General features: G+C 45.3%; 1 protein-coding gene across 1 annotated transcript in view; it reads left to right on the top strand.

Moving 5' to 3' along the window:
* The window catches only part of LOC306915470 (shisa family member 6), an 86724-nt gene extending 74139 nt beyond the window's left edge, over positions 1-12585 (top strand). The window contains exons 6-9 of the mRNA XM_079492805.1: positions 718-738; positions 3545-3703; positions 6374-6477; positions 10787-12585. Coding sequence (XP_079348931.1) covers positions 718-738; positions 3545-3703; positions 6374-6477; positions 10787-11698 — 1196 coding nt within the window. The 3' untranslated portion in view covers positions 11699-12585. The remainder of the gene's footprint in view (positions 1-717; positions 739-3544; positions 3704-6373; positions 6478-10786) is intronic.
* The last annotated feature ends 11864 nt before the right edge of the window (positions 12586-24449 follow it).

Below are 24449 nucleotides of genomic sequence, written 5' to 3'. Positions count from 1 at the left end.
AGATCTACAGTATACGGGAAACATCGAGAAATCCATTTCAAACACATCTAACACGGAGGGTACTTTGATCACGGGCCCATTGTAAGGCTTGGAAATTAATTGTGCAGCGCATTTGCTACTATAGATATAAAGGCCATATCTTTCTGCCCACAACCCCCCCATGCAGTATAGGGTTGGGAGGGTCGCCGTAAATCATGGGGAGAATAACGTATAATCACACACAGCCATTTAGTCATTTAGAAGCTACAGGCGTATAGGCTTTTTAAGGCTGTGACGTATTAGCCTGGCTAATAAGCCAGACCGAATCAGCTGTTGGCAAAAGAATTGCCTGCCGGCAGATTACGGTCTGGAGAGGCTCAATTGTACGCCCATTTCCTACACCAGAGAACTGGTGTGGCCAATCGGGACACGGTATGCAATATGGGCGGGCTTTGGTACAGTGACGTTAAATGCTTGAGACCTTTGACTGACAGTAGCTCTGACCAATTGCGTCAAAGAGAAAATGTTTGAACTCGCCCCCCGGGAAACAAGATCCATACACAGCATCTCCAGACTCAAATACCACACGACAGTGTGATTTGAGTCTGGCTTATTAGCCAGACTAGTGACGTATAAGTAAGAGTGTGCTTTGTATGCCGTTTTTATTATTTTTTTATTTTTTTGTTCATACCATCAACATGATTCTGAAATATTTTGTTTTCCACTTGGGTTTGGTAGCTCACCGGTCATTGAGACGTGGTAAGTCCTACATAAACCCACGTTTCATCTACAGTGTGAACATCAACCCACGAGCACAGTGATGTGCACACATACTGTATACCGTTAATGTCCATCTAATTTGTGGGTGTGGTGGATGGATGGATGCAGACCTGGGCCAAATGGCATTGGCAACAGCTTTGTATCGTTGAGGTCGACTCGCGTCAACAGTGAAGTAATGCTTCGTCGTGTTGTGTGGCGGTGTCGGACACGCTGAAAATAGCACATCTACAGTACAGGCTCACAAGTTCACTGAGCTTGTAGATTGGCTATTCTCTGGCGACCGACCCCGTCATACAGCGGAGTACAAATGAACCATTACTTACTTATCCTCCTAGTCCCGGTTGGGGCGTAAGGCTGCACAAATTAACCATTAATGTCATCAATTGAATTCAAATCAACATGGGGAAGCAGAACACAATTCAGACAATCATATAAAGTCTGTAATAGTATAGCTTAGTACAGCACATTTACCTGACTGACACTATTCCAATTTCATGCTCTGTGCAGCTAGGATTCTAGGTTTATTTTGTAATGCAAAAAAAATTATAAAAATAAATAAACACAATAAGTTGCTCATAGTATTTTGGCCCGGGTCTGAAGTGGTGTGAAATAACATGGAGATGTGTTTGATGTGGAGGGAGAGCCAATACAGCATGCCACATTCTGCCACATATTCTGAATCAATCTTCCCCTTATGTGGATGAATGGGGGGTGGCAGACGGTCCACTCCCTTACACCCCCCCCCCCCAAACCCCACCCTCATCCCTCCGTCTCTGAAGTACACTCTGCGGTCCATACGGCCCCAATAACTCCACGCCCTCATCCCTTCCGTCTACACTACCTTCCTCGGCTTTCCATTCCCCGTGTGTGATTCTTCCCTTTTTCTTTCCCCCCCCCCATCTTTCATTGCCTTAACCCATTTTGACCTGAGATCAGATTCTAAAAATGCCTTCTACATCCTGACAGTTTTCAGATTTTTCAAAAATAGCAGACCTACAAGCTCGTAGCGCGCCACTCGGTGGCGCGCTATGAGCTTGTAGATCTGCTATTTTTCAATAGCTAAAGCATAACATAATGCTAACACCAAAAGGGGTTCCCGCCCAAAACCCATTTTGACCCGTCACCCGACACACTCTACAAAATGTCTTCTAAATCCCAACAGTTTTCTGAAAAACTTATGTTTCTATGTGTCAGTGGTGCTCAACCTTTTTCATGTCAAGGACCCCTAGAATTATATGTATTTGGCCGCCGACCCCCCATCTCAAAATATGTAGTTCCAGGGACCCGCCAGAATCAAAGATTTGAGTTAAAAAACGTTCGCTCTGTAAGAATATATATTCAAAGATTTGCGCCACATTTTTTATCACGATTTTTCAAAAATAGCAGACGTACAAGTTCATTCAGACCTACAAGCTCATAGCGTGGCAACGAGTGCCGCGCTATGAGCTTGTAGATCTGCTATTTTTCAACAGCTAAAGCATAACATAATGCTTTAAAACACCAAAAGGGGTTCCCGCCCAGAATGAGTTAACCCACCCACCCCCTTTTTATTATCTTCTCCATCCATCCCTCCCTGGCTTGTCTTGTCGGTCCCCTCGCTACCATCCTCGCTACCGTCCTGCAGCAGTCGCCTCGGCCCCTCATTTCTTATCTGTCTTGTCGGAGGCTCTCTCGGAGTCGCTGCCGCGCCCGCCGCGCCCACCACCGAGCTCTGTCTGCACCGCATGACGGGCTCACAGCCCACGGGGGAGAAAGGACGGGCACAGAGAGAGAGAGAGAGAGAGAGAGAGAGATGAGAGAGAGAGAGAGATGAGAAAGAGAAGCAAGACTTGAAAAGCAAAAAAGAAAGTGGGTGGCGACAGCAGCAACATGGGCCGCATCAGATAAGATGGAAAGACCCATCATGGAAAGATGTCGAATGAATCGTGAAGGAGAGATAGGGACTGAGGGAGAGAGAGAGAGATAGAGAGAGAGAGAGAGACAGAGACAGAGAGAGAGACAGAGAGAGAGACAAGAGAGGCCACAGTCCAGCAGGCCCTGGCATCGCGTCACATCACATCAGTGATGAGCGCCCAGGGCCGCCCACCCTCCGTCACAACCCCCCCCCCCCCCCCCCCCCCCCACACACACACACACACACACACACCACCCCCGTTTGTCCTGTCACCGGCCCCCGATCATCATCACACACACACACACATACTGTACACACACACACACACACACACACACACACACACACACACACACACACACACACACACACACACACACACACACACACACACACACACACACACACACACACCAGTCACGGCTGGGGTCATTGTTCAGCAGACATCTGTTGTTTGATGTGCCGTCTCGTCAGTTTGTTTTTTCCTTTCCTCTTCGTATTATTTATTTATTTGGGGAACACTGCCCCCCCCCCCCTCCCCCTCACCCGTCTGGTCCAGTCACCTCCAAAAGGGCTCACAGAGTGCCTGGCGCACACACACACACACACACACACACACACACACACACACACACACACCTAACTCGTCTCCGTCTCACCTCCTAACCCCCCCCCAAACCCCACCCCCCACACACCTCCCCTCCCGACGCAGGAGTGTGCGGGGGGGCGGCCGTTTCCTCAATCAACCGCCTGCGGGCCCGACCGACCGACCTCGGGGGTTGTTTTTTGTTTGGTTGTTTGATTCGTTGCGGGGAGCCTGTCAGCCTAGCCCACCACTTCACTGTGTCTCTCTCCCTCTTGCTGTGTCTGTGTGTGTCTGATGTCCTCCAGAGAACACCAACACGAGGATGGGCGGCATCCTGACCTCGCAGACGGAGCCGTACGACCTGTCGTTCTCGCGCTCCTTCCAGAGCCTGTCGCACCTGCCGCCCTCCTACGAGGCGGCCGTGAAGGCCGACCTCAGCCGGTACTCCTCCCTGAAGAAACTCAGTAGGTCCACAAAAAAAGTTCCCCGTGCGTTGGTGATGATGCCATGCTGACCGGGCTCCCCCCAACCCGCCCCCACCCACCCCCCGCCTGCCTGTCCCCAATGCCCTGCATGATATCAATAAACTTGCATTCGTTTCGTGCTTTCTTTTCTCGCCGGCCGGCCGCTGCCAACCCATCCCCCCCCCCCCCACCGCCCGGAGGTTCCGTTGTCCTCGGCTGCGAGAATAGCAATGCCTGCTGTAGCCGCAATCCTCAAACATGGTAGAAAAAAAGGTCACAGCACGTATTATTATTTATTCTTTTTGTTTTTTGGGAGAGCCGAGGGACTGAGCTCAGCAGGTTGTTTGCTTCCTTCGACTGAGTCGAATCTTCGGGTGGATCAGGAGGGTCTGAGGGATCTATCAAGAGCCCAAGGAAAATACACAGCACTTCCCTCAGCAATGATCCGACATTGGATCGTCATATCATTGCAGCCGTCTAAAGAAAGCATGAGTCATTCATTGGTATGCTGAGCCTCCACAGTCGTCGTCCTCCCCCCCCCCCCCCCCTCCCCCCCCTCCTAACGGCGGCTGCCTTCGGAAAACAGCCACTATTTCTCCCGGAGCGTATAAGTGCATTAAGCTGCTCCTCATGCCTGGCCCGGTCTGGTATTGATTTAGCCGTAGCCACGGTAGATTCTGCCGCGTAATGAGGTCTCATCTCATGATATTCTCTAAGTGGAACGCAAATATTCCTTAAGGCTTGTGTAATTTCATCATGGCTGGCCTACTTCACCGCTGGCTCGCGACCAAATTGAAGGATGGCGATCTACAACTCATCCCGTCAGGGCTCCCGAAACCACCCCCCCCCCCCCCCCCCCCCCCCCTCCCCCCTCACGCGCCTCGCGGGCCACGCACCCTTTCATGCAAAACGCGGCAAATGCCTCTGCAGGACGCAGCGGCTATTTAATGATTCTCAATTGTATCGGAGGAGAACAGTGCTGCTCCTGTGCCTACAAAAAAAATGCTCTTGCTTGGGGAATTAGCATAATAGAATTTATGATATGAGTCTGGGGGAAATCAAATGAACTCAATTGTCAGAGAAAATGCCCCGCAGAATAATTCCCCCACAATGTTTGAATGGGAAAAGTGTCCTAAGGCAATGTCATCCTATCCTTCCCACCTCTTTCTGCTTCCAAAGCAAATTATTTGTTGCAGCAAATAGCCAAAAGGCTCTGCGGCGTTCCTTTTGTTGCTTGGCAAGCATTTACACACAGATAGATCATGTTGGATTGCGCTTGAGGGAAGATGGAGCAGCATTTTCATTGTTGGCATAATGAAAGAGAAGAATCTGCTCATGCTTAAGAATCTAAATTGGAGTCGAATTGAAATCAAGGCATGCATTGCAGCATAGCATCAATAAGCATTCTATTCATTCACGCCAGGCTATAGTTATGCATAATGGTCACTGACCTTGCAAATAAGGCTTGCATGCTAATGGGATTTATTTTTCTATTCATACTTTACATTTAATATTTTGGAAATGAATGGTGTCTGTCTTGATTTAAATCTCTTGTCACAATTAATCCATTTCACAAAAAGAAACCAGAGGCTTTGCTACAGAATGACAGCTTTCTTGAGTGTAACCTTGGGCCGTCCATTATTGACAAAGACAGGCTCTGTTTCGACAGATTAATCTCTTGAGTTCTGCAAAAGGTGATGAGGGCTGCTCTCCATAATTCATTCGTACCAGATGAATGACTTAAACTCTGGCAGTTAAACGTTCAAGCTGGCACTCAGGAAGAGAAGAGGGATGGCCTCTTTGTACATATGAATTTAAAACGTTTCCAGTTTTTAATGATTTATGATCCAGCCCAGGTCAGTCATCCCCATTTGACAAGGTGTCTGACAGGATGTGTCGCGTGCAAGTGTGCTCGTGTGCGCTCCTGCGCGTGCACGTGTGTATGTGTGTATGTGTGTGCAATGCGTGCACGCCTTGTGCTGTGCTGTCAATGGCAAGACCTTGTGATTCATGGCAGATGGGAAGATGCATGGTTCTGTGGCATGAAGGTAGGGCGACCATTTACTGTACCCTTCATTACCTCGACACTGTACGTGCACAGCACCGAAGCTGGGAAAACATCTACTCTGAAGTGAAGTGCATGTTTTCAGCTGCACCGCAATAATAGGCAAGCACTAAAGGACACAAAAACACTTGTAAGTCTCGCTGTGATGTGGTCCTGTGATGACACAAGTGGCTCGTCAGCATGTAGAAGTGTTCGTTCGTGCGTGTGTGCTCGTGACGTGTGTGATATGTAGCCTGATATGTAGCCATGCGTGATATAATACCTTTTGTTTACAGACTTCCCCATGACCTTTAGAAAGTTCTCCCCTGCAGCCATGCAGAGCTGCCTAGTAGAACCCTGGATGAGGCCCTGCAGGCTGTGTCGATGTGGGATGTGCCTGGCATGTATAATATGGTTTGACCCCGCACTGCTTCCCTCTCTCTCTCTCTCTCTCTCTCTCTCTGTTTTCTATTCTCCTCACAGAACGTAAGATCTGCATCTTGTACACAATGCTCTCGGATGCCCTCCTCGTTTTCTTCCTTCCTTCCCTCGCTCGCTCAAATCTCCTGAACCTCACCTCACCCTCCTTACTCTCCTCCTTGTTCTCTCTGTCGTGTCCTCTGCAGCGGATAAGGACGTGGACGACTACTACACTCGGAAGCGTCACCTGCCCGACCTGGCGGCGAGAGGCACCCTTCCGTTGCACGTCATCAAGATGAGCCAAGACCAGGTGGGGGTCTTTCTTCACAAGGTTATATCGCTGGTCCATTCTTTTTATGCTAATTAACTGCTTTCAAACTGGTGTTCGAAATCAGAGACATTTTCAAGTAATTCAAAGAATTTGCAAAAATTGCACTAATTATAAATTGTAAATCTACGTCGCAATGCTCGGCTATTTTGGCCGCTTGATGAAGTATTACAATAGAGCTTAGGTGGTTAATATAACATTCTAAATTGTATATCCTAAGGTCATTCACTACACCCATGTCAACTCAATTCAAGCTGGCAAGAGTAATCCCTCTGTATAAAAAAAAGGAAACACATTAGAACCTGGCCACTACCTCCCTGTTTCCAGCTTTGTTCCATCTCAAACAGAAACTGCTGTTTGAATTCCAATCTGGCTTCAGAACATCCCACTCGAACCAATCGGATCCACTGTCTGTTTTCGACCGGCACCCGCCCCTCTAGTCTAGGCCAGAACTCATACAGGCTGGGCCAGGCCAATGGAACCCTGTCCTCGTCCATCTCAGTGAGCTTTGGGGTTCCCCAAGGAAGCATACTAGGGCCGTTACTGTTCCTGGCTCATATACATTAGCAGCCTGTAATTGCAATTTGTTCTTGTTCGCTGTGACTCAGCACTGCTGCTCTTTGGCGAAGACTAATACAAATGCAGTTCTGAACACATGCAGCTAAATCCGTACTTGGCTTCCCGATAACAAACTCATTACACCTTAAGTGAAATGGAATCCATTCTTTTTGGGTCCAAATATTCCCATAGTAATGTAAATCCAAATGATTTCAAGGTCACAGTTGACATTAATAGTAACCTCAATTCTCCAGCAAAGAGCAGGCCCGGATTAACAATGGAACTTACTTACTACTTACTTATCCTCTTCGTCCCGGTTGGGGCATAAGGCCGCAATCATACACTGCCCCTGAATCCTGTTTCATGCTTTGGCCTATGTGCTTCGTCCCAGGTAAGACCCATCTCCTTCAGCTCCATCATCACTGTCCTTCGCCAGCTGTTACCTATTTGAGCTGTATTCTTAATCTTGACAACAAACTGACAAGTGAAAAAATGGCATCAAAAGTGATCAACAAAGTAAATCAATTTGGGGCAGAATTTCCTATTTTGTCAACAGAAGTGCTCTCGGGACTCCAGCCCTCATTCAATGCCATTTTGACCATGCTTGCACCTCTTGGTTCTCCAACATCTCAATGTCACTAAAAGTGAAGTTTGAGACCTCCCAAATCATCATTATAACCTTTATTTCAACTCGGAGTGCAGTTGAGTGGCAGGCCCTCATTTTCAATGTAGCCGAATGAAACTGATTCGACTGCTTAAGTCCATGATCCTCCTAATTCCAACTCACTTTGCTCGTTTCCGGTTTTAAAGACCTTAAAGTGAATTTCGCACTTTTAGACAATATCCGTGGTCTGTGGAAAATGTCCACCTTTGTGTATTTTTATATCAAAAGTCCATAAAAAGCCAATTTTAATTACTTCCTTTGAACGAAAACGTGATGCCTGATGACGTGTCAAGTGTTGCATGAATTATTTATGTTTTGTTTGATTCCCATTGCTGCGTCGTCCGACTCCTACAAACACAGCGACTTCTGATTACAGAACTACTCCGTTTTTAATCTCATTCAAGATGACATCCAGCCAGTGTATTACTCGTTTGAAACGTAATCAGCATGCTAAAATATGTATCTGAAAACATTAGAGGTTAGAAATAAGCCACATAGCAGCAAACTGGTAGAGCTGGCCGACTGTCTGACTTGTAAATAAACAAACTTCATGTGTCGTTGCGTGCAGCAGAGCTACCGTCCCATCACCTGAAGGGATGCGATGCTCTGATTGGTTCAGAAACCGTTTCAGACTCAAACTTCAAAATAAAATGACCAGAAATAGCCATTGCACGAGGTCTGTAATGGATTAACATATAGTCAAAGGGGCAGTCCCCTCAATACCCTCATACCTAACTATACTTCTCCAAACACTAGAGGGAGCGACCACGATCTGGTACTATACCCAATATCTATTATACATTTGAAAACATGTGCGCAATCCAGGAAAAGGGAACCAAAGTCACCAGCTACCACGTCACTGACACGCTGCAACACGCTGCAACACACACTGCAACAACACACTAACACGTCACAGACTTACCCTCCGCGTCGATCCACGGCTATCTCCTCATGTCGCGCCGCACGCCCACACTCAACACCACCCGCGTAAAAATTGTCATTGCACTGCCACTAAAGCCGGCTCCCGTCCAGACTCACACACAATATCAATATCAATAATAAACACAAACACGCCACAAGCACCGACACCCCCCGCCTAATTTGTTGCCACGTCTATGAAAACAAGCACAGAAAAAATGCCATTCAACACGCTACTTACACACACTACCACTCGCTTACAATACGCGGACCTGGCAACACTACATTCCCTCTCCCATTTGCTCAAAGCCCACCACGTGACCCACACAGGGAGGGAGACAGAGAGAAAGGGATAGAGAAAGACACAGCTTTCCTGTCCTTACCTTTTTTCTCACATTGACCCGCAGAAAAGTGAGCAAACTATAATCCACATTGTTAGACAAAGTAGTGTGCCCTGAAACTTTCTGGGAAATGTGCATGTTGCCTGCAGTGCCAGCCAGCAGCGATGTAAGATGAGCCTGTGCATTTCACGGTTTTCACCCTATATAACTTGCACGCATAGGCAATCAAGTCAAGACCATTAATTCATGACAGCTGTGTAGGGGTGACGAGTGCGTGATGCTTCTATGTACAGGATTCTATAGGTCACCACTTTTGGTGTGACACACACACGGCTTCTGTTTACAATGCGTTGTCAACACGTGCTGAGTTGACAAACATTGACAGATTTCGGAGAACACTGATAGTTTATCCTTCAGTAATTAGGCTGTGGAACTATTCACACTAGGCTAATTTTGGATTTATTGGGATTGGCAATTTGGGGAAAGGAGGAGGAGGAGGAGGTGATCAAGCTCCACAAGACCACATTGGTAGGTAGGCTCAAGGCTGCATTTATTTTCCTTCTTTTTCCTCTCGAGGGTGCATGGGATGATTTGAACCCCTCCAGCAGGCTAGGGAGCACCGCTCAGGTTAGCGGAACATGACCGCGGGGTGCGGCTTGCCAGCTTTTTTTATAAGTAAAGTATTTACATTCAATTAAAAAAAAATATATATATAATACATTTTAATTTACGTCCTTTTTAGCGGCCTTTTCACCTAATTTCTCTGCTCATTGTCAATGGCAAATATTGAGACGTGTGGGGACTAAAGCTGTATATAGGAGGGCCCTCAAACACATTATTTGATAACTTCTCATCGTGCTCCTAAAATAATTTGTGTGCTACTAGCCGCGATTACATACACACTTAAAATAATAAGAACATTGCGCGAACGACTGCGTCGACACCTGGCGTGGAACAAACGGGACGAACCGAGGCGCATATATGGATAAGAACAACTACACGCGCGCTGCAACACAAAACAGCTGCATACAACGCGTGTCACTGTGCACTTCTGTATCTGTGGACTTCTGTATCGCAACGCGGGGCAACGCAACTCTGGGATGAGCGGGCCGAAGGCTCAACAAACATGGGAAAGTTCTCATTCTACTAGGACCTTTTTGTGTTATCTTTTAGCCATAATGTCTGACTGTGCATTGTGCTGTTTATGTGTCTGACTAATAAAGTATTAATTTCAATCAATGAGTCTGTGTATACTGATGCTGGTTTTGAAACCCGTATGTTTACCTACACTTCTATTACTTGTATTATAACAAATGGTAAATAAAATGGTGCATTTATATAGCGCCTTAATCCAAGGCGCTTTACAGAGATTGTGCATTACATTCACCCATTCATACACCGATGGCAGCGGAAACCATGCAAGGCACCAACTAGCACATCGGGAGCAATTAGGGGTTCAGTGTCTTGCTCAAGGACACTTCGACAGTAACTCTGGGGGAGCCCGGGTTCGAACTGGCAACCTCCGCAATATATTATGACCTTGCTTGTATTATATATTTTACAGTGCATTACTGTAGCAGTCTGCCGCAACAACATTTCACTGCAAAAACAATGTCATCTTAGAAGCCTCATTCTAAAGCATAAGGAAGGACGGTACGGTGGACATAGGCTGGTGTTTTATCCACGTTCGCTTTTTTGGCCACGAGCCACAGGCACTCGTTCAATGTAATCTGCAGCAGTATAAGGTGGCAAAGCTCTTTCCTCCCAACCGAGGCATAAATAAACTCTCCTCATTCATCTTCCTCAACAGCACCCCCGGGAACAGCAGCAGGTCCAGATCCAACCGTCCGGCGGCCAGCCCCCGCTCCAAGGCTCCCAGGCCTCCCAGTCCTCCCAGGCCCAGTCCTCCCAGTCCCAGCAGAGGCAGCAGCGGCCGCGCCGCGTCCAGAGGGCCATGTCGCAGGACCGCGTCCTGTCGCCGCTCAAGCAGCAGCAGCTGCAGGAGTCCTACGACATGTCGTCGGCCGCCAACGGCGACGTGTCCCCGTACGGCGGGCGCATCCTCTCCGACGAGCAGCTGCTGTCCGCCGAGCGCCTGCGCTCCCAGGAGCGCCTGCTCCCGCAGGACCGCCTCTCGTCGCAGGAGCGCCTGTACACCACCAATAAGGACCGCGCGTACTCAAAGGACCGCCTGCTCATGTCCCAGGACCACCTCTACTCCTCCAAGGACCGGCACTACTCCCAGGACCGCCTCTACTCCAAGGACCGGCACTACTCCCAGGAACGCCTCTATTCGCAGGACCGCCTCCTGTCCCAGGATCCCCTGCTGTCGCCGGACAAGCTGATGATGTCGCTCAAGCGCGGCATGGTCGGCGGCGGCGGCGCGATGGGCTTCTACGGCAGCGACAAGTCCATGTCGCGCGCCATCTCGCACACGGACGTGTTCATGCCCACTACGCCGGTCACGGACCGCTACAAGATGACCAAAATGTACTCCCATCCCAGTGCCTCGAATAGCAACAGCGGCGGGCTGTCGCGGGAGGCGGCGGGGGGAGGCGGGCCTTCCAACGCGTTGCCTATGAATCAGACAGTCAACAAGAGGCAGGTGTTTGCCTCCAGACGGACCCACACTGTGGAGCAGCTTCAGTACATCCCGCCGCATATGCAGCAGCAGAAGCCGCAGCACTACCGCACGGGCAGCAAGACTGAAGTGACTGTGTAATGCTGGCTACTGCAGTCCACTTCATGAAACAGACAGACAATGCACTGTTGGGTATTTTGGGGGGGGGGGGGGGGGGGGAGTAGGTGGATGCATTGGCCTTGTGGCCTTGTGTCAGAATAGGATGGTGGTGATATTTCATCACCATGACCCGATATCCTGCAACGTCAATCAGAGTTCCGTTTGGGCGCGTTTTCCAGACTTTGGCTCAGAACCACAAGCATAGAGAGAGACAGTGAGGGGGGGGGGCACTCTAAGTACTGCTGTGTACACACGGGTCCCGCTGAATCCGGAGAAATGTGTTGCCGTTGAGGTCAAGTAGGTACAGTGCGGTGTTGTCAAGCTAACTTATCTAGCATTATTTCAACTGTCATAATCATCATCGTCGACCCCACGGGCTGAGGTCTTGTCCAGTGTGTGTTCTAGTGAGAAGACATGTACTCTTGTCTGTTTAAGGCTTTAGCAGTCTCTCTGTCTCCCCAACAGTCTGTGATATTCTCTGGCAAATCTTAAGGGCTTTGCATGGTTAAATACAAGGACCTCCATGACTTCTGTTGTGCAACGCAACACTACCACGGATGGTGACGCGAGAAGAGCCTGTAATAACTTTATAAATATATAAATAGTATAAAACCAACTATTTGTACACATCCAGTCCTACTCATAGCTGTAGAGAATCTCAATGAGAGAAACTGAAATGGATGTTAAACAGTATACTTCTATTTGGTGCCTCTGGCAGATATTCCATTTCTAAAAACCGAAGTGGTTTCGTGGGTTACAAAGCACAATCAATTGAAAAGTATGTATATTTTCTGTTCTTGATTTCTTTCATTGGTTTGATTAGTGATGGCTAGCTTGTATCAGTTTGTTATTAAAGCAATGGCAGGTTTCTTTGCTTCCAGTAGATGATTGTAAATAAGCTATTCTAGAAGCAGTATTTATGGACAAGTCTGTACTGGGTGGACTTTGTATTAGACTGTGTCTGTTTTCAGTAGATTCTGAAAAAAATAAATATATAAGTCATCACTGTTTAGTGAGTTCAGAATAGAAACCCACTTAACCAAGTATTTGACAGGATACATTAATGCTATACTGTGTGTGTGTGTGTGTGTGTGTGTGTGTGTGTGTGTGTGTGTGTGTGTGTGTGTGTGTGTGTGTGTGTGTGTGTGTGTGTGTGTGTGTGCGTGTGTGCGTGTGCGTGTGTGTCTTTGCAAAACTGTTTGTAGGATGGGAACTGTATGAATGTGTTGTTGATAACAGATATACCACTGTCATAATTGGATGTAGACTGTGTTCCATTGACATCAGAGGACTTCATGGAAAACGGAAAACTTCATGGAAATGGATTATAATGCTTGTCAAAGTAGGGTCAAATAAACCATCCATATTTTTCTAAACATTCAACAACGGCCTCTGGAGATTTCTGTGCTGGTTTTCATGTCTGTTGTCACTTCATATACATATACAGTATACACAGTACAGGATCAGGGCACCACACAGTCTAAACTCATATTATTTTAACAGATAATGGTAAGATATACTAACATGATGGTATGACATCATACTGACATGATATTGGCCATGAAACTGACATGATACTGACTATGATTCTGACATTTAGTTTTTAGTATAGCTTATTTGAAAAGTCACAACACAAGTTAAAACAATTCAAGAATATGATGAGACAATCAAGTCCAGGGCTAATTTCCATTGTGGTCCACACACATAACAAACACATCTCATAACATGACAGTCATTTATAACGTACAATAAATGAACAAATTCAATATCATTGCCATGATACTGACAATGATGCTGAGATAATACTGACATGACACTGACCATGACTAAACAATGATACTGACATGATATTGCCATGATACTGACAATGACGCTGAGATACTGACATGACACTGACCATGACTAACATTGATACTGACATGATATTGCCATGATACTGACAATGATGCTGAGATACTGACATGACACCGACCATGACTAACATTGATACTGACATGATATTGCCATGATACTGACAATGATGCTGAGATAATACTGACATGACATTGACCATGACTAACATTGATACTGACAAGATACTGACAATGACGCTGAGATAATACTGACATGATAATGAGACTTAAACCTGCAAACTGTCTGTAGCAGAGGCAACCGATAAAGCACCATTGTGCCAAGGCACCTTTGGGCCCTCAGCGGGTGTCTTCATTGCTTTTGAGTTGTTATTTTGTACTTATTTTTTTGTACCAGTAACCAGTATTGACACAATGGCCAGTATGAAGTACCATATAGACACGTACACTGTATGTACAGTAACTCGGTTTCAACCTATAATGGGTCCGTCTATATTCTGATGATACTGACCATGACACTGAAACCATATTCTGCAGTACAACTGGCGTACGGGAGCATCCGCAAGTGATGGGGGGGGGGGGGGGGGGGGGGGGGGGGGGCATGCAGTTTGGAAGTGCTCGTTAGATATCACTCAACTGCCCTGTGTACCACCTGTATTGAATTTGCACATAATGCAGGAGGCAGCAGGACATTGCTTTACTGAAAACAAGTGCTTCCAAACTCTGATGGCAAGATATGGCCCGCGGTCTGCAAATGCTCAATAGCCGAACTCTAACTAACTAACTCTGGAATAGATCTTGGTTGGCCACCCATTTTACATTTGAGATCAGCCCGGTGAGTGACATCATGGCTGTCCAGCATTGATGTTGACTGTGGGAGCTCCATGTGCTTCAGTGTTTATATCTGTTCCGGTGCTCCCAGTCGGGAGGGCAACATAGAAGATGGTAAGTGAGTCTTCCATGATGTTATAGGCTACACTGTGGTGAACGGGCCCCACACTCCTACTTGCAGGGGGGCCTTTAGAGCGACGCCACTGCTGCAGTGTTGTTTTTGGCAGCAAATTTTGATTTTAGTTTAGTTTGATCATAGTCTTTTGAATAGTTTTCAGTTAGTTTTAGTCACATTTTAGTCACCTGGAATTTTTTTGTGTTAGTCTAGTTTTAGTCGACTAAAATCATAAGATTTCTAGTCGACTAAATCTACAGTTGATTTAGTCGACTAAAATGTATTTTGGTGGGCATTGATCGTCGTAATGACTGTTTTTACACTTGCTGAAAATAGCCGATCTACAAGCTGTGTGTCGTGAGCTTGAAGATCGGCTATTTTCAGCATGCAACCAATTGTAAAATGACTTATAGTGAATCTCTTGTCCACTAGTCCCTTCCTAACATTTTAGTCTAGTTTTTATTTGTTGATGAAATTGTCAGTATATTTAGTCTTAGTTTTAGTCACCATAGCATATTTTTCATTTAGTTTCCATTTAGTTTTCTTCAGTGGAAAAAGGTAGTCGACGAAAAATTTTCGTCTTAGTTTTAGTCGACGAAAACAACAAGCTGCAGTATAATTTTGTATAGAGGGTATGCGCGTGACATCATCATCAAACCAGGAAGTTATGCAGGAATGCCTACTGAGTGGCAAATAACTACTTTCCTGGCCTCGACAGCCCATACATCCAAACAGAAAAGTCCTATCTTATTGCATTAAACAACGTTAAACAATGTTAAACTCAATTTGCATGTTGCTTTGCCACTCGTTTTGCCACTCGATGTGCCATTCACTTTAAGCATGCGCATACCCTCTATTGCGTGCTACCACACCATCTTGTATGAATTGTTCAGTGCATTATAGGTGTAAATGCACTTGAACTGCACTTACACCTTTTTTTCCGCTCCAAGCTCAATGCACTTGACACCGTCCCTTTTGCACTCCAAGATCAATTCACTTACACCCTTTGCACTCTACAGTATACTCAATTGAAGGTTCCACTTATGCCTTTAGATTTTCAGCCGTTATTTTAAAAAGTATTCTGATAGAGTTCATAGAGACCTTTAAAAGGATATAAAAGTCATTTTCACATAAGCCCCTTTGCGCTCCAAAAAGCCCTCAATATAACGAATCTACACCTCAAACGTTGGCTATATGATAAACTAGTTATGGTAAGTACCACAGTAGGCAGAGGAACCACATAGTAATGCTATACCAAAACCTAACTTTGCTATGTTTTTCCAAAGAAAGATCTATCAAGAATATAGGTGTGGCGTTACCATTAACCCATTTTGGGCGGAAACCCCATTTGGTGTTGTAAACATTATGTTATGATTTAGCTATTGGAAAATAGCAGATCTACAAGCTCATAGCGCGCCACCGAGTGGCGCGCTATGAACTTGTAGGTCTGCTATTTTTGAAAAATCGTTAAAATGTGCCTCAAATCTTTCAGAAAATTGTCATGATTTAGAAAACATTTTTTTTTTATTTCGACGTCAGGCCTGAATGGGTACCGTTAAAGCATCGTTAAACTGTGACACAATTTCACTTCTGAGCTGCAGAGGTTTGATTTTACCGTGAGGGTCACTGGCATTATCTCACAGTGTGTCCCAGTGTGTCCCAGCCATTATCTCACAGTGTGTCCCAGTGTGTCCCAGCCATTATCTCACAGTGTGTCCCAGTGTGTCCCAGCCATTATCTCACAGTGTGTCCCAGTGTGTCCCAGCCATTATCTCACAGTGTGTCCCAGTGTGTCCCAGCCATTATCTCACAGTGTGTCCCAGTGTGTCCCAGCCATTATCTCACAGTGTGTCCCAGTGTGTCCCAGCCATTATCTCACAGTGTGTCCTGTCCCAGCCAGATCTCACAGTGTGTCCCAGCCAGATCTCACACCTTTACTTGACACTTCCACCATGATATATGGCACCAATGTCATCCAGGGCCGCTATTTCACTTTGACATCTGAATTAATACCGCTGACTTTAACCCATTTCGACCTGGGAACGATTCTGCAAATGTCTTCTAAATCCTGACTGTTTTCTTGAAAAAGCTATGTTTTTCTGTCAGTCGTTCTCAAACACTTTCATGTCACTTTTCACGATTCTTCAAAAATAGCAGATCTACAAGCTCGTAGCGCGCCACTCGGTGGCGCGCTATGAGCTTGTAGATCTGCTATTTTTCAATAGCTAAAGCATAACATAATGCTAACACCAAAAGGGGTTCCCGTACAAAATGGCTTAATGCTGGTCAGTGCAATTTCAGACCTCCTTTAAATTCATGGAAGCCACGGGGTGTGAACGACAATTCGCACAGCAAACAACAGGCCTTGCGATGAGCACTCGCCACGCGCATACACAAAAGCGGGGTGGGGGGCGTGGCGTGCCGTGCGGTGGTGGCGGTGCAGAATAGTTTGGGTTTCCAATTTACACTGATCCTCTATAGCCCATCAGCATTTAGATGGAAAATATGAGTGTGCAATCAAAGGAAATCTGTGGCTGGGGAAGCAGCTGAGGTGCGGGAGGTATAAGTACTGTACGCTGCCTACAGAAGAAGGCAAAGGGAAGAAGAAACTGCACAAAAACAGGGCTTTCTATAAAATAATAAAGCAGCTTCCAAATTGTCTCCCCAAATCTCATATGGCACAGGCCTGTTTTTTGACAATACATTTCATTACCCATCTCTTCGCCGTTCTAACTCATTTAGGCCTGACGTCGAAATTAAAAAAAACGTTCGCTCTGAAAGAATATATACCTATTCAAAGATTTGTGCCGCATTTTTACGATTTTTCAAAAATAGCAGATCTACAAGCTCATAGCGCGCCACCGAGTGGCGCGCTATGAGCTTGTAGATCTGCTATTTTTCAATAGCTAAAGTATAACAGAATGCTTGAAACACCAAAAGGGGTTCCCGCCCAAAATTGGCTAATGCAGACATGGTCCAGAGAGTTAGAGGATTTCTTTTGTACACATTTTAATTTGCACTGTCTGCAACTTCTTCATTTTGTTCTCTGCTGCTTTTTGCTGCCAAAGTCAGTGTCAGCCTGCATTGGCTAATAGATTGTCATCTTTGAACTCTGAAACTCTGAGCCTTCATTCATCTGCAGATGACATTCAGAAACTGAATACACCTCGGTGACGTCGGTTCAGCTGAAGCTAAGGTATGGCAAGCTTTATAGGTAAAGACGTGGATGAATATTAGTTTCTGTGCAAACAAAATAGTGGTGTAAAATAACTGTAAAATAACTGTAATATGTAATTGGAAAATACTCCAGTAAAGTAAAAGGTCAAAGAGGGGTTAGTGCGTCTGCCTGACAACCAAAAGCCTCCTGAGCGTTACATCAGATTCAGTATGTGACAGTTCAGGTATACTGCTAAGTGCCATTCCATTCCAACTGTAAACCACAGATCCAGTAGCAAAGCAAAGCAAAGTTACTATATTTACCCAGGGTATCTGGGCTAAGCTCAAGAACTTGTTTCCAGCCAGGCCCTGCTCATAGAACATTTCATGGTAGTGGTTCAATGCCTTGCTCAAGGGCACTTCAGCGGTGGTAATTTTAACGTGTCGGACTACTGATTCGAACTGGCGACCTTCCGGTATCAAGACCGCTCCGCAATCCGTTCGGCCACCGCTGCCACAAACATAATGTGTTGTACCAGTAAATTCTGACTCCATGTCACCATCAAAGCATACAGTAGTATGAACACTGTCCCTTGCGTCCCCATTATGGGCAAGTATAGGCGAATAATCCGTGAAAATAGAACATCTACAACATAAGCGTTGCGTTGTGTTGTGACTTGTACTGTAGTTCGGCTATTTTGAGCTGTGAAATTCTGAGGAAAAAAGTAGAATAGACCCCTGCCCTGGCTGGGGCACAACGATACTACTATACTACACCCTAAAAAAGTAGAATAGACCCCTGCCCTGGCTGGGGCACAACGATACTACTATACTACACCCTAAAAAAGTAGAATAGACCCCTGCCCTGGCTGGGGCACAACGATACTACTATACTACACCCTAAAAAAGTAGAATAGACCCCTGCCCTGGCTGGGGCACAACGACACTACTATACTACACCCTAAAAAAGTAGAATAGACCCCTGCCCTGGCTGGGGCACAACGATACTACTATACTACACCCTAAAAAAGTAGAATAGACCCCTGCCCTGGCTGGGGCACAACGACACTACTATACTACACCCTAAAAAAGTAGAATAGACCCCTGCCCTGGCTGGGGCACAACGATACTACTATACTACACCCTAAAAAAGTAGAATAGACCCCTGCCCTGGCTGGGGCACAACGATACTACTATACTACACCCTAAAAAAGTAGAATAGACCCCTGCCCTGGCTGGGGCACAACGACACTACTATACTACACCCTAAAAAAGTAGAATAGACCCCTGCCCTGGCTGGGGCACAACGATACTACTATACTACACCCTAAAAAAGTAGAATAGACCCCTGCCCTGGCTGGGGCACAACGACACTACTATACTACACCCTAAAAAAGTAGAATAGACCCCTGCCCTGGCTGGGGCACAACGATACTACTATACTACACCCTAAAAAAGTAGAATAGACCCCTGCCCTGGCTGGGGCACAACGATACTACTATACTACACCCTAAAAAAGTAGAATAGACCCCTGCCCTGGCTGGGGCACAACGATACTACTATACTACACCCTAAAAAAGTAGAATAGACCCCTGCCCTGGCTGGGGCACAACGACACTACTATACTACACCCTAAAAAAGTAGAATAGACCCCTGCCCTGGCTGGGGCACAACGATACTACTATACTACACCCTAAAAAAGTAGAATAGACCCCTGCCCTGGCTGGGGCACAACGACACTACTATACTACACCCTAAAAAAGTAGAATAGACCCCTGCCCTGGCTGGGGCACAACGATACTACTATACTACACCCTAAAAAAGTAGAATAGACCCCTGCCCTGGCTGGGGCACAACGATACTACTATAGTACAAACTATACACTATGGGCTCCATTTTCGTCAGCGCTAAACCCCTAATCCCTAAACTTCTTTGCCTTTTTTTACTATTTTGCAAAACATTTTTGAATAGTTCAACCAGCCAATCTACATTGACACGTTGTGAGCTTGTCGACTGGCCATTTTAACTATTCAAAAATGTTTAGCAAAATAGTAAAAAAAGTTTAGGGATAAGGGGTTTAGCGGTTACGAAAATGGAGCCCTATGTGTATAGTTTGAACCTTTCCTGTCACTGGTTTCCTGATATACCTCAGGCTTCCAGAGAATCATGCCCATGCACACAAAAACAAGGAATTACGACATATTCTGTTGTTTCTTTGAATATTTTTGTTTTAGTGTTTGTGCTGCCATTTGTGTGTATGGGGAAAATATAAGTGAATAATTGTTTTGAGAATACTATGTCATATAAGAAAAATTAATAAACATATGTTAAAAAAAAAGTTGTATTAAATTCTGATTGATTCATCATATAACCAATGCATTCATTCATTAATTCACTTAAATCTAAACTACCAATTAGACGTTCAACATCTTGTATCCTCTTGTCATTCATAATTCATCTTTCAGCTGGGAGCATTTCACTTTCAAATGTGTTCTACATTACTTGAAAACAGTGTGGAATACTTCAGTTACTCATTGATGACATCCAGAACTTCCAGAGCTGAAAACACAGGGTTCTCTTGTAATAAGAAACAAAAACAAAACCAGACGGGATGTGCTGCTTGTCAGTTATTTTCGGCAAGCGACACTGATGAGTATAAATTACACGGATGAGTATAAATTAGGCTCATGTAGTGAGGTGAAAGGGTTTGAGCAGAAACATTTAAATAACATCCCATAAGTCCATCAAATCTTAAGAACATTCTTATTATACTTTACGTTTGCACGAGATGTTATGCACCAAAAATAGCAGATCTACAAACTCACAATGCATCACGCTGCGAAGCATTATATTTCCGTGCACGACACCAGTGCGCAACCAAGTATAAATGTGTGTGTGTGTCTCTCTCAGGCATAACTCAGCCACCGTCCGTCTGTCCGATTGACTTCAATGGCATGCATATAAGCTATCGGCTGGACAGATCTGCGGGCCTGGAAGGAGACACTCAGAGAATGATCAATGCCATTTTGTGTGTGTGGTTTCAATTCAATGCAACAGTTGGTGGCTAATTGATTGTGACAACAGGGACTGCCACATGACAACATGATGGTTATTATAGGCAGCAGCAGCAAGAACAAGGTGCATTGAATAGAGCGTCGCAGTCCCACCCCCTACGAGGACCCAGACAATCATTTCCTGTTCATTTTGCTCATAGACTTTTCAAAAAGTATTTATTTAAAGACGGTTACGCCGCGGACAAAGCCAACTCGGATTGTGACAAATCATTATAATAAACACAATGATTGTGCAGATCAAATAATTAGAAAGAAGAAAAAAAGGCAGAGTACAACACTTTTTGTCTTGTTTTTCTTCTTATTCTAATTATTTGATGGGCCCAAAACATTGTGTTTGTTGTCATGATTTGTCACAACTCGAGTTGGCTTTGTACGAGGCTTAAAAGGTCTTTAAATAAATACTTTTTGAAACGTCTATGGGAAAAATGAATGGGGAATTATTTCCTGGGCCTGGCGTCGTCATGAAAGGGGGCGGGCGGGACTGCGACGCTAGGCTAGTAGTAGTAGTTGAACTTCAACTACTACATGTCCTCACTGTATTGTTTATGCCCTGCCTTTCTTTTCTTTTTTGTGTAAAGCACTTTGAGCTGCATTTCATGTCATGAAAGGTGCTATACAAATAAAGTTTTATTATTATTATTATTATTACTACTTCAACTGTTGAAGTAAAATACAATTCTGATTTCAGCACCAGGACACTGGCTTGATTTGCAGAGGTGCTGCAATCAAGTAAATGGTGCATTTATATAGCACCTTTATCCAAGGCGCTTTACATAGATTGTGCATTACATTCACCCATTCATACACCGATTGCGGCGGAAGCCATGCAAGGTACCAACCAGCACATCGGGAGCAATTTGGGGTTCAGTGTCTTGCCCAAGGACACTTCGACATGTAGACAGGAGGAGCCGGGATTCGAACCGCCGACCCATGGATCATTGGACGACCTGCTCTACCTCCTGAGCCCCAGTCGCCCGAAGTAAAATACAATTCTGATTTCAGCACCAGGACACTGGCTTGATTTGCAGAGGTGCTGCAATCAAGCCTGGAAAGATTATGTGGATTGTGTTTAAAGAACCAACACAAAGACGTATTTCCAATGATCTCAGAGAACCTGCATTATGGTACAGCTCAACATGTTAGATCGGTTAGAGCCTGGCCATTTACCCTGCATGCCATTTGTGGTCTACGGTTCATGCCATTTACTCCGATGGTGCACTTTGTAAGTCGCTCTGCTCTGGATAAGAACATCTACTAAATGCCCAAATTGTAAATAGTAAAGCACTAGAGAGATAAGCAGCCAATGGAACAAAGTATGGATTTTGGAACTAATTAAACTCCTGGAACAAATGGTGAAAATAAAAGGGGCTGCGAAAGCTTCTTAACCCTTTGCTCATTGGAATAAGCAGCAGCTGCATGTTATTGAAATAAACCACCCGTTTGGCTTCACAGTTACTGTAAAATGTTTTTATAATATGAAGCTTATGAGCCCTATTGAGGGTTCAGCATATTACCAAATATCTACAGGAAAATAATTATAAAGCAACGCTATTTTTCAAATTTCACCTGCCCATATTACAAAGCAATAGGTAAAATGTTTTATTTATTTATTTATTTATTATTAATTTGTGTACCAACATGTGGCTGAGATATTAGAGAAAATACAGGAGAAATAAATTAGGAATTACATCTACGATTCTACGTATTACAAATGGTCATGCACGCACGCACTCACACACACACACACACACACACACACACACACACACACACACACACACACACACACACACACACACACACACACACACACACACGGCACACTGTAACTGTAAGTGTTACTGTGAATTACAGTACCCTAAGCAACAAGAAAAAAATGAGAAAATGAAGACATTGTTGCCATTCGCTGATCTTTCTGCATTCACCGCCTGCATGGATGGGATGTTCCAAACCTTGCCCCAAATCACCATCTATTCCAGGCTTATCTCCCAGCATGCAGGACCTAGCCCCATGCAGTCATTTACGATAATCCACAGATTGTAGGCTGCAAACAGACATTCGTTTCTTTTTTTTCTTTTTTTTACAACAGATGCCAGATTCAGATAAACATTTAATTAGCAACTCATCAGCTCTGTCAGAGCTAATTACCCCCAGTCTCAAGCCTTAGCCAAGATAGCTCGATCTTTAAGCCTGATTCATACTTTAGTCGCACACCGGTGTCGCGCACCGGATCTACAAGATCCCAACACGTCGCAGTGCGACACATTGTGAGCTTGTAGATTGGCCATTTATGGTGTACACCACACAACCCAGTATAAATCAGGCATTACTGTTGGTCTCAGACAACAGCCGACTCCTCTGCCTGCCTGGGATGCTGCAGAGCCCGGGGCTCCTGCATGAAGCTCGGGCCCTGATAGTGTGTACAAGCATTCTGAGTGGATAATCCGGCCATTCACATGTCACAGCAAGCAGACTCCTCTGGGTCAGAGCAGCGAGGAGAATGGGCTAGATAGAATTACAGCCCTAGAGCATTGTACTATTTATCAGTGCTAAACACGCCCGTCACACAAATCGAGGTGGTGTCCGAAGGAGAGGTTTGTTGTTTGTCATCAGGAATTGGTGCATGAGACAAATTCCCTTGCGCGTGCAAACATATGCCTGGTAAAAGGTACTGTTGGCCACTCATGTCTGGGAGTAACGATCGATGTTCATTCTGTGATTCAGCTGGTAAACAATGCTGAACAAAAAAAAGGTAGTGGGGAAAAAAAAGCCATGATCTCAGTCTAAATTCCAAAGGGATGAAAATGAAACCTATGATGTCTTCTCATATAAAGCAAAACATTCGAATTTCGGTATTTGAAACATGCCTGAGAGGAATTCGGTGGCTTAAACTTTTTGTCTCATTGCCCTGCACGCAGACACATGAAACAGAGGCTGGAATGTGAGGCGCACTGTGCCTGTTATTATTAGATTCAATACCTACATACTTGATTACACAACACACACGCGCACAGGCACACGCGCACGCACGCACGCACGCACGCACGCACGCACGCACGCACGCACGCACGCACGCACACACACACACACACACACACACACACACACACACACACACACACACACACACACACACACACACACACACACACACACACACACACACACACACACACACAGAACAACAATTCTCATTAGATTAAAATTAGTATTCTGCATGCTTTATACATACATGTATGATGCACCCCAAACCACCTCCACCATAGCGTTCACTTTCTCAGTGCTGACCCGTAGCCTAGCAACCGTTTGACGTTCCACACAAGAGATGATTAAAGGTAGCTTCTTTCCCATTCTGAGCATGGACGCTTTGATAGATCCTCCCCCACCCCAACCCGTGTTCTCTCCTCGATCGCTAGCATGCCAGGAGCACTCACATTACCTACACATATGAAATATGAATCCCACAATGTTTTGAGCCTCTTCTATATGGTCATACACTGCAACAAGACATGTCATTGTAGATTTGGAGGGCTGCTGTAACGCGTCTGGGTTCCCATATGTCACACTTGAGTCCTATAAGCTAGGGGTTATAAGGGCCCTATTTTCGTCAGCGCTAAAGCACTTATCCCTATACTTTTTTGCCTTTCTTTACTATTTTGAAAAACATATTAACATTTTTCAACTAGACGATCTACATCAACATGTAT

This window comes from Electrona antarctica (genome assembly GCF_951216825.1).
Source record: "Electrona antarctica genome assembly, chromosome: 22".
In the NCBI taxonomy this organism is placed as follows: domain Eukaryota; kingdom Metazoa; phylum Chordata; class Actinopteri; order Myctophiformes; family Myctophidae; genus Electrona; species Electrona antarctica.
The sequence above is the reverse complement of the archived record's forward strand: the minus strand, read 5'-3'. Positions and strand labels throughout refer to the sequence as shown.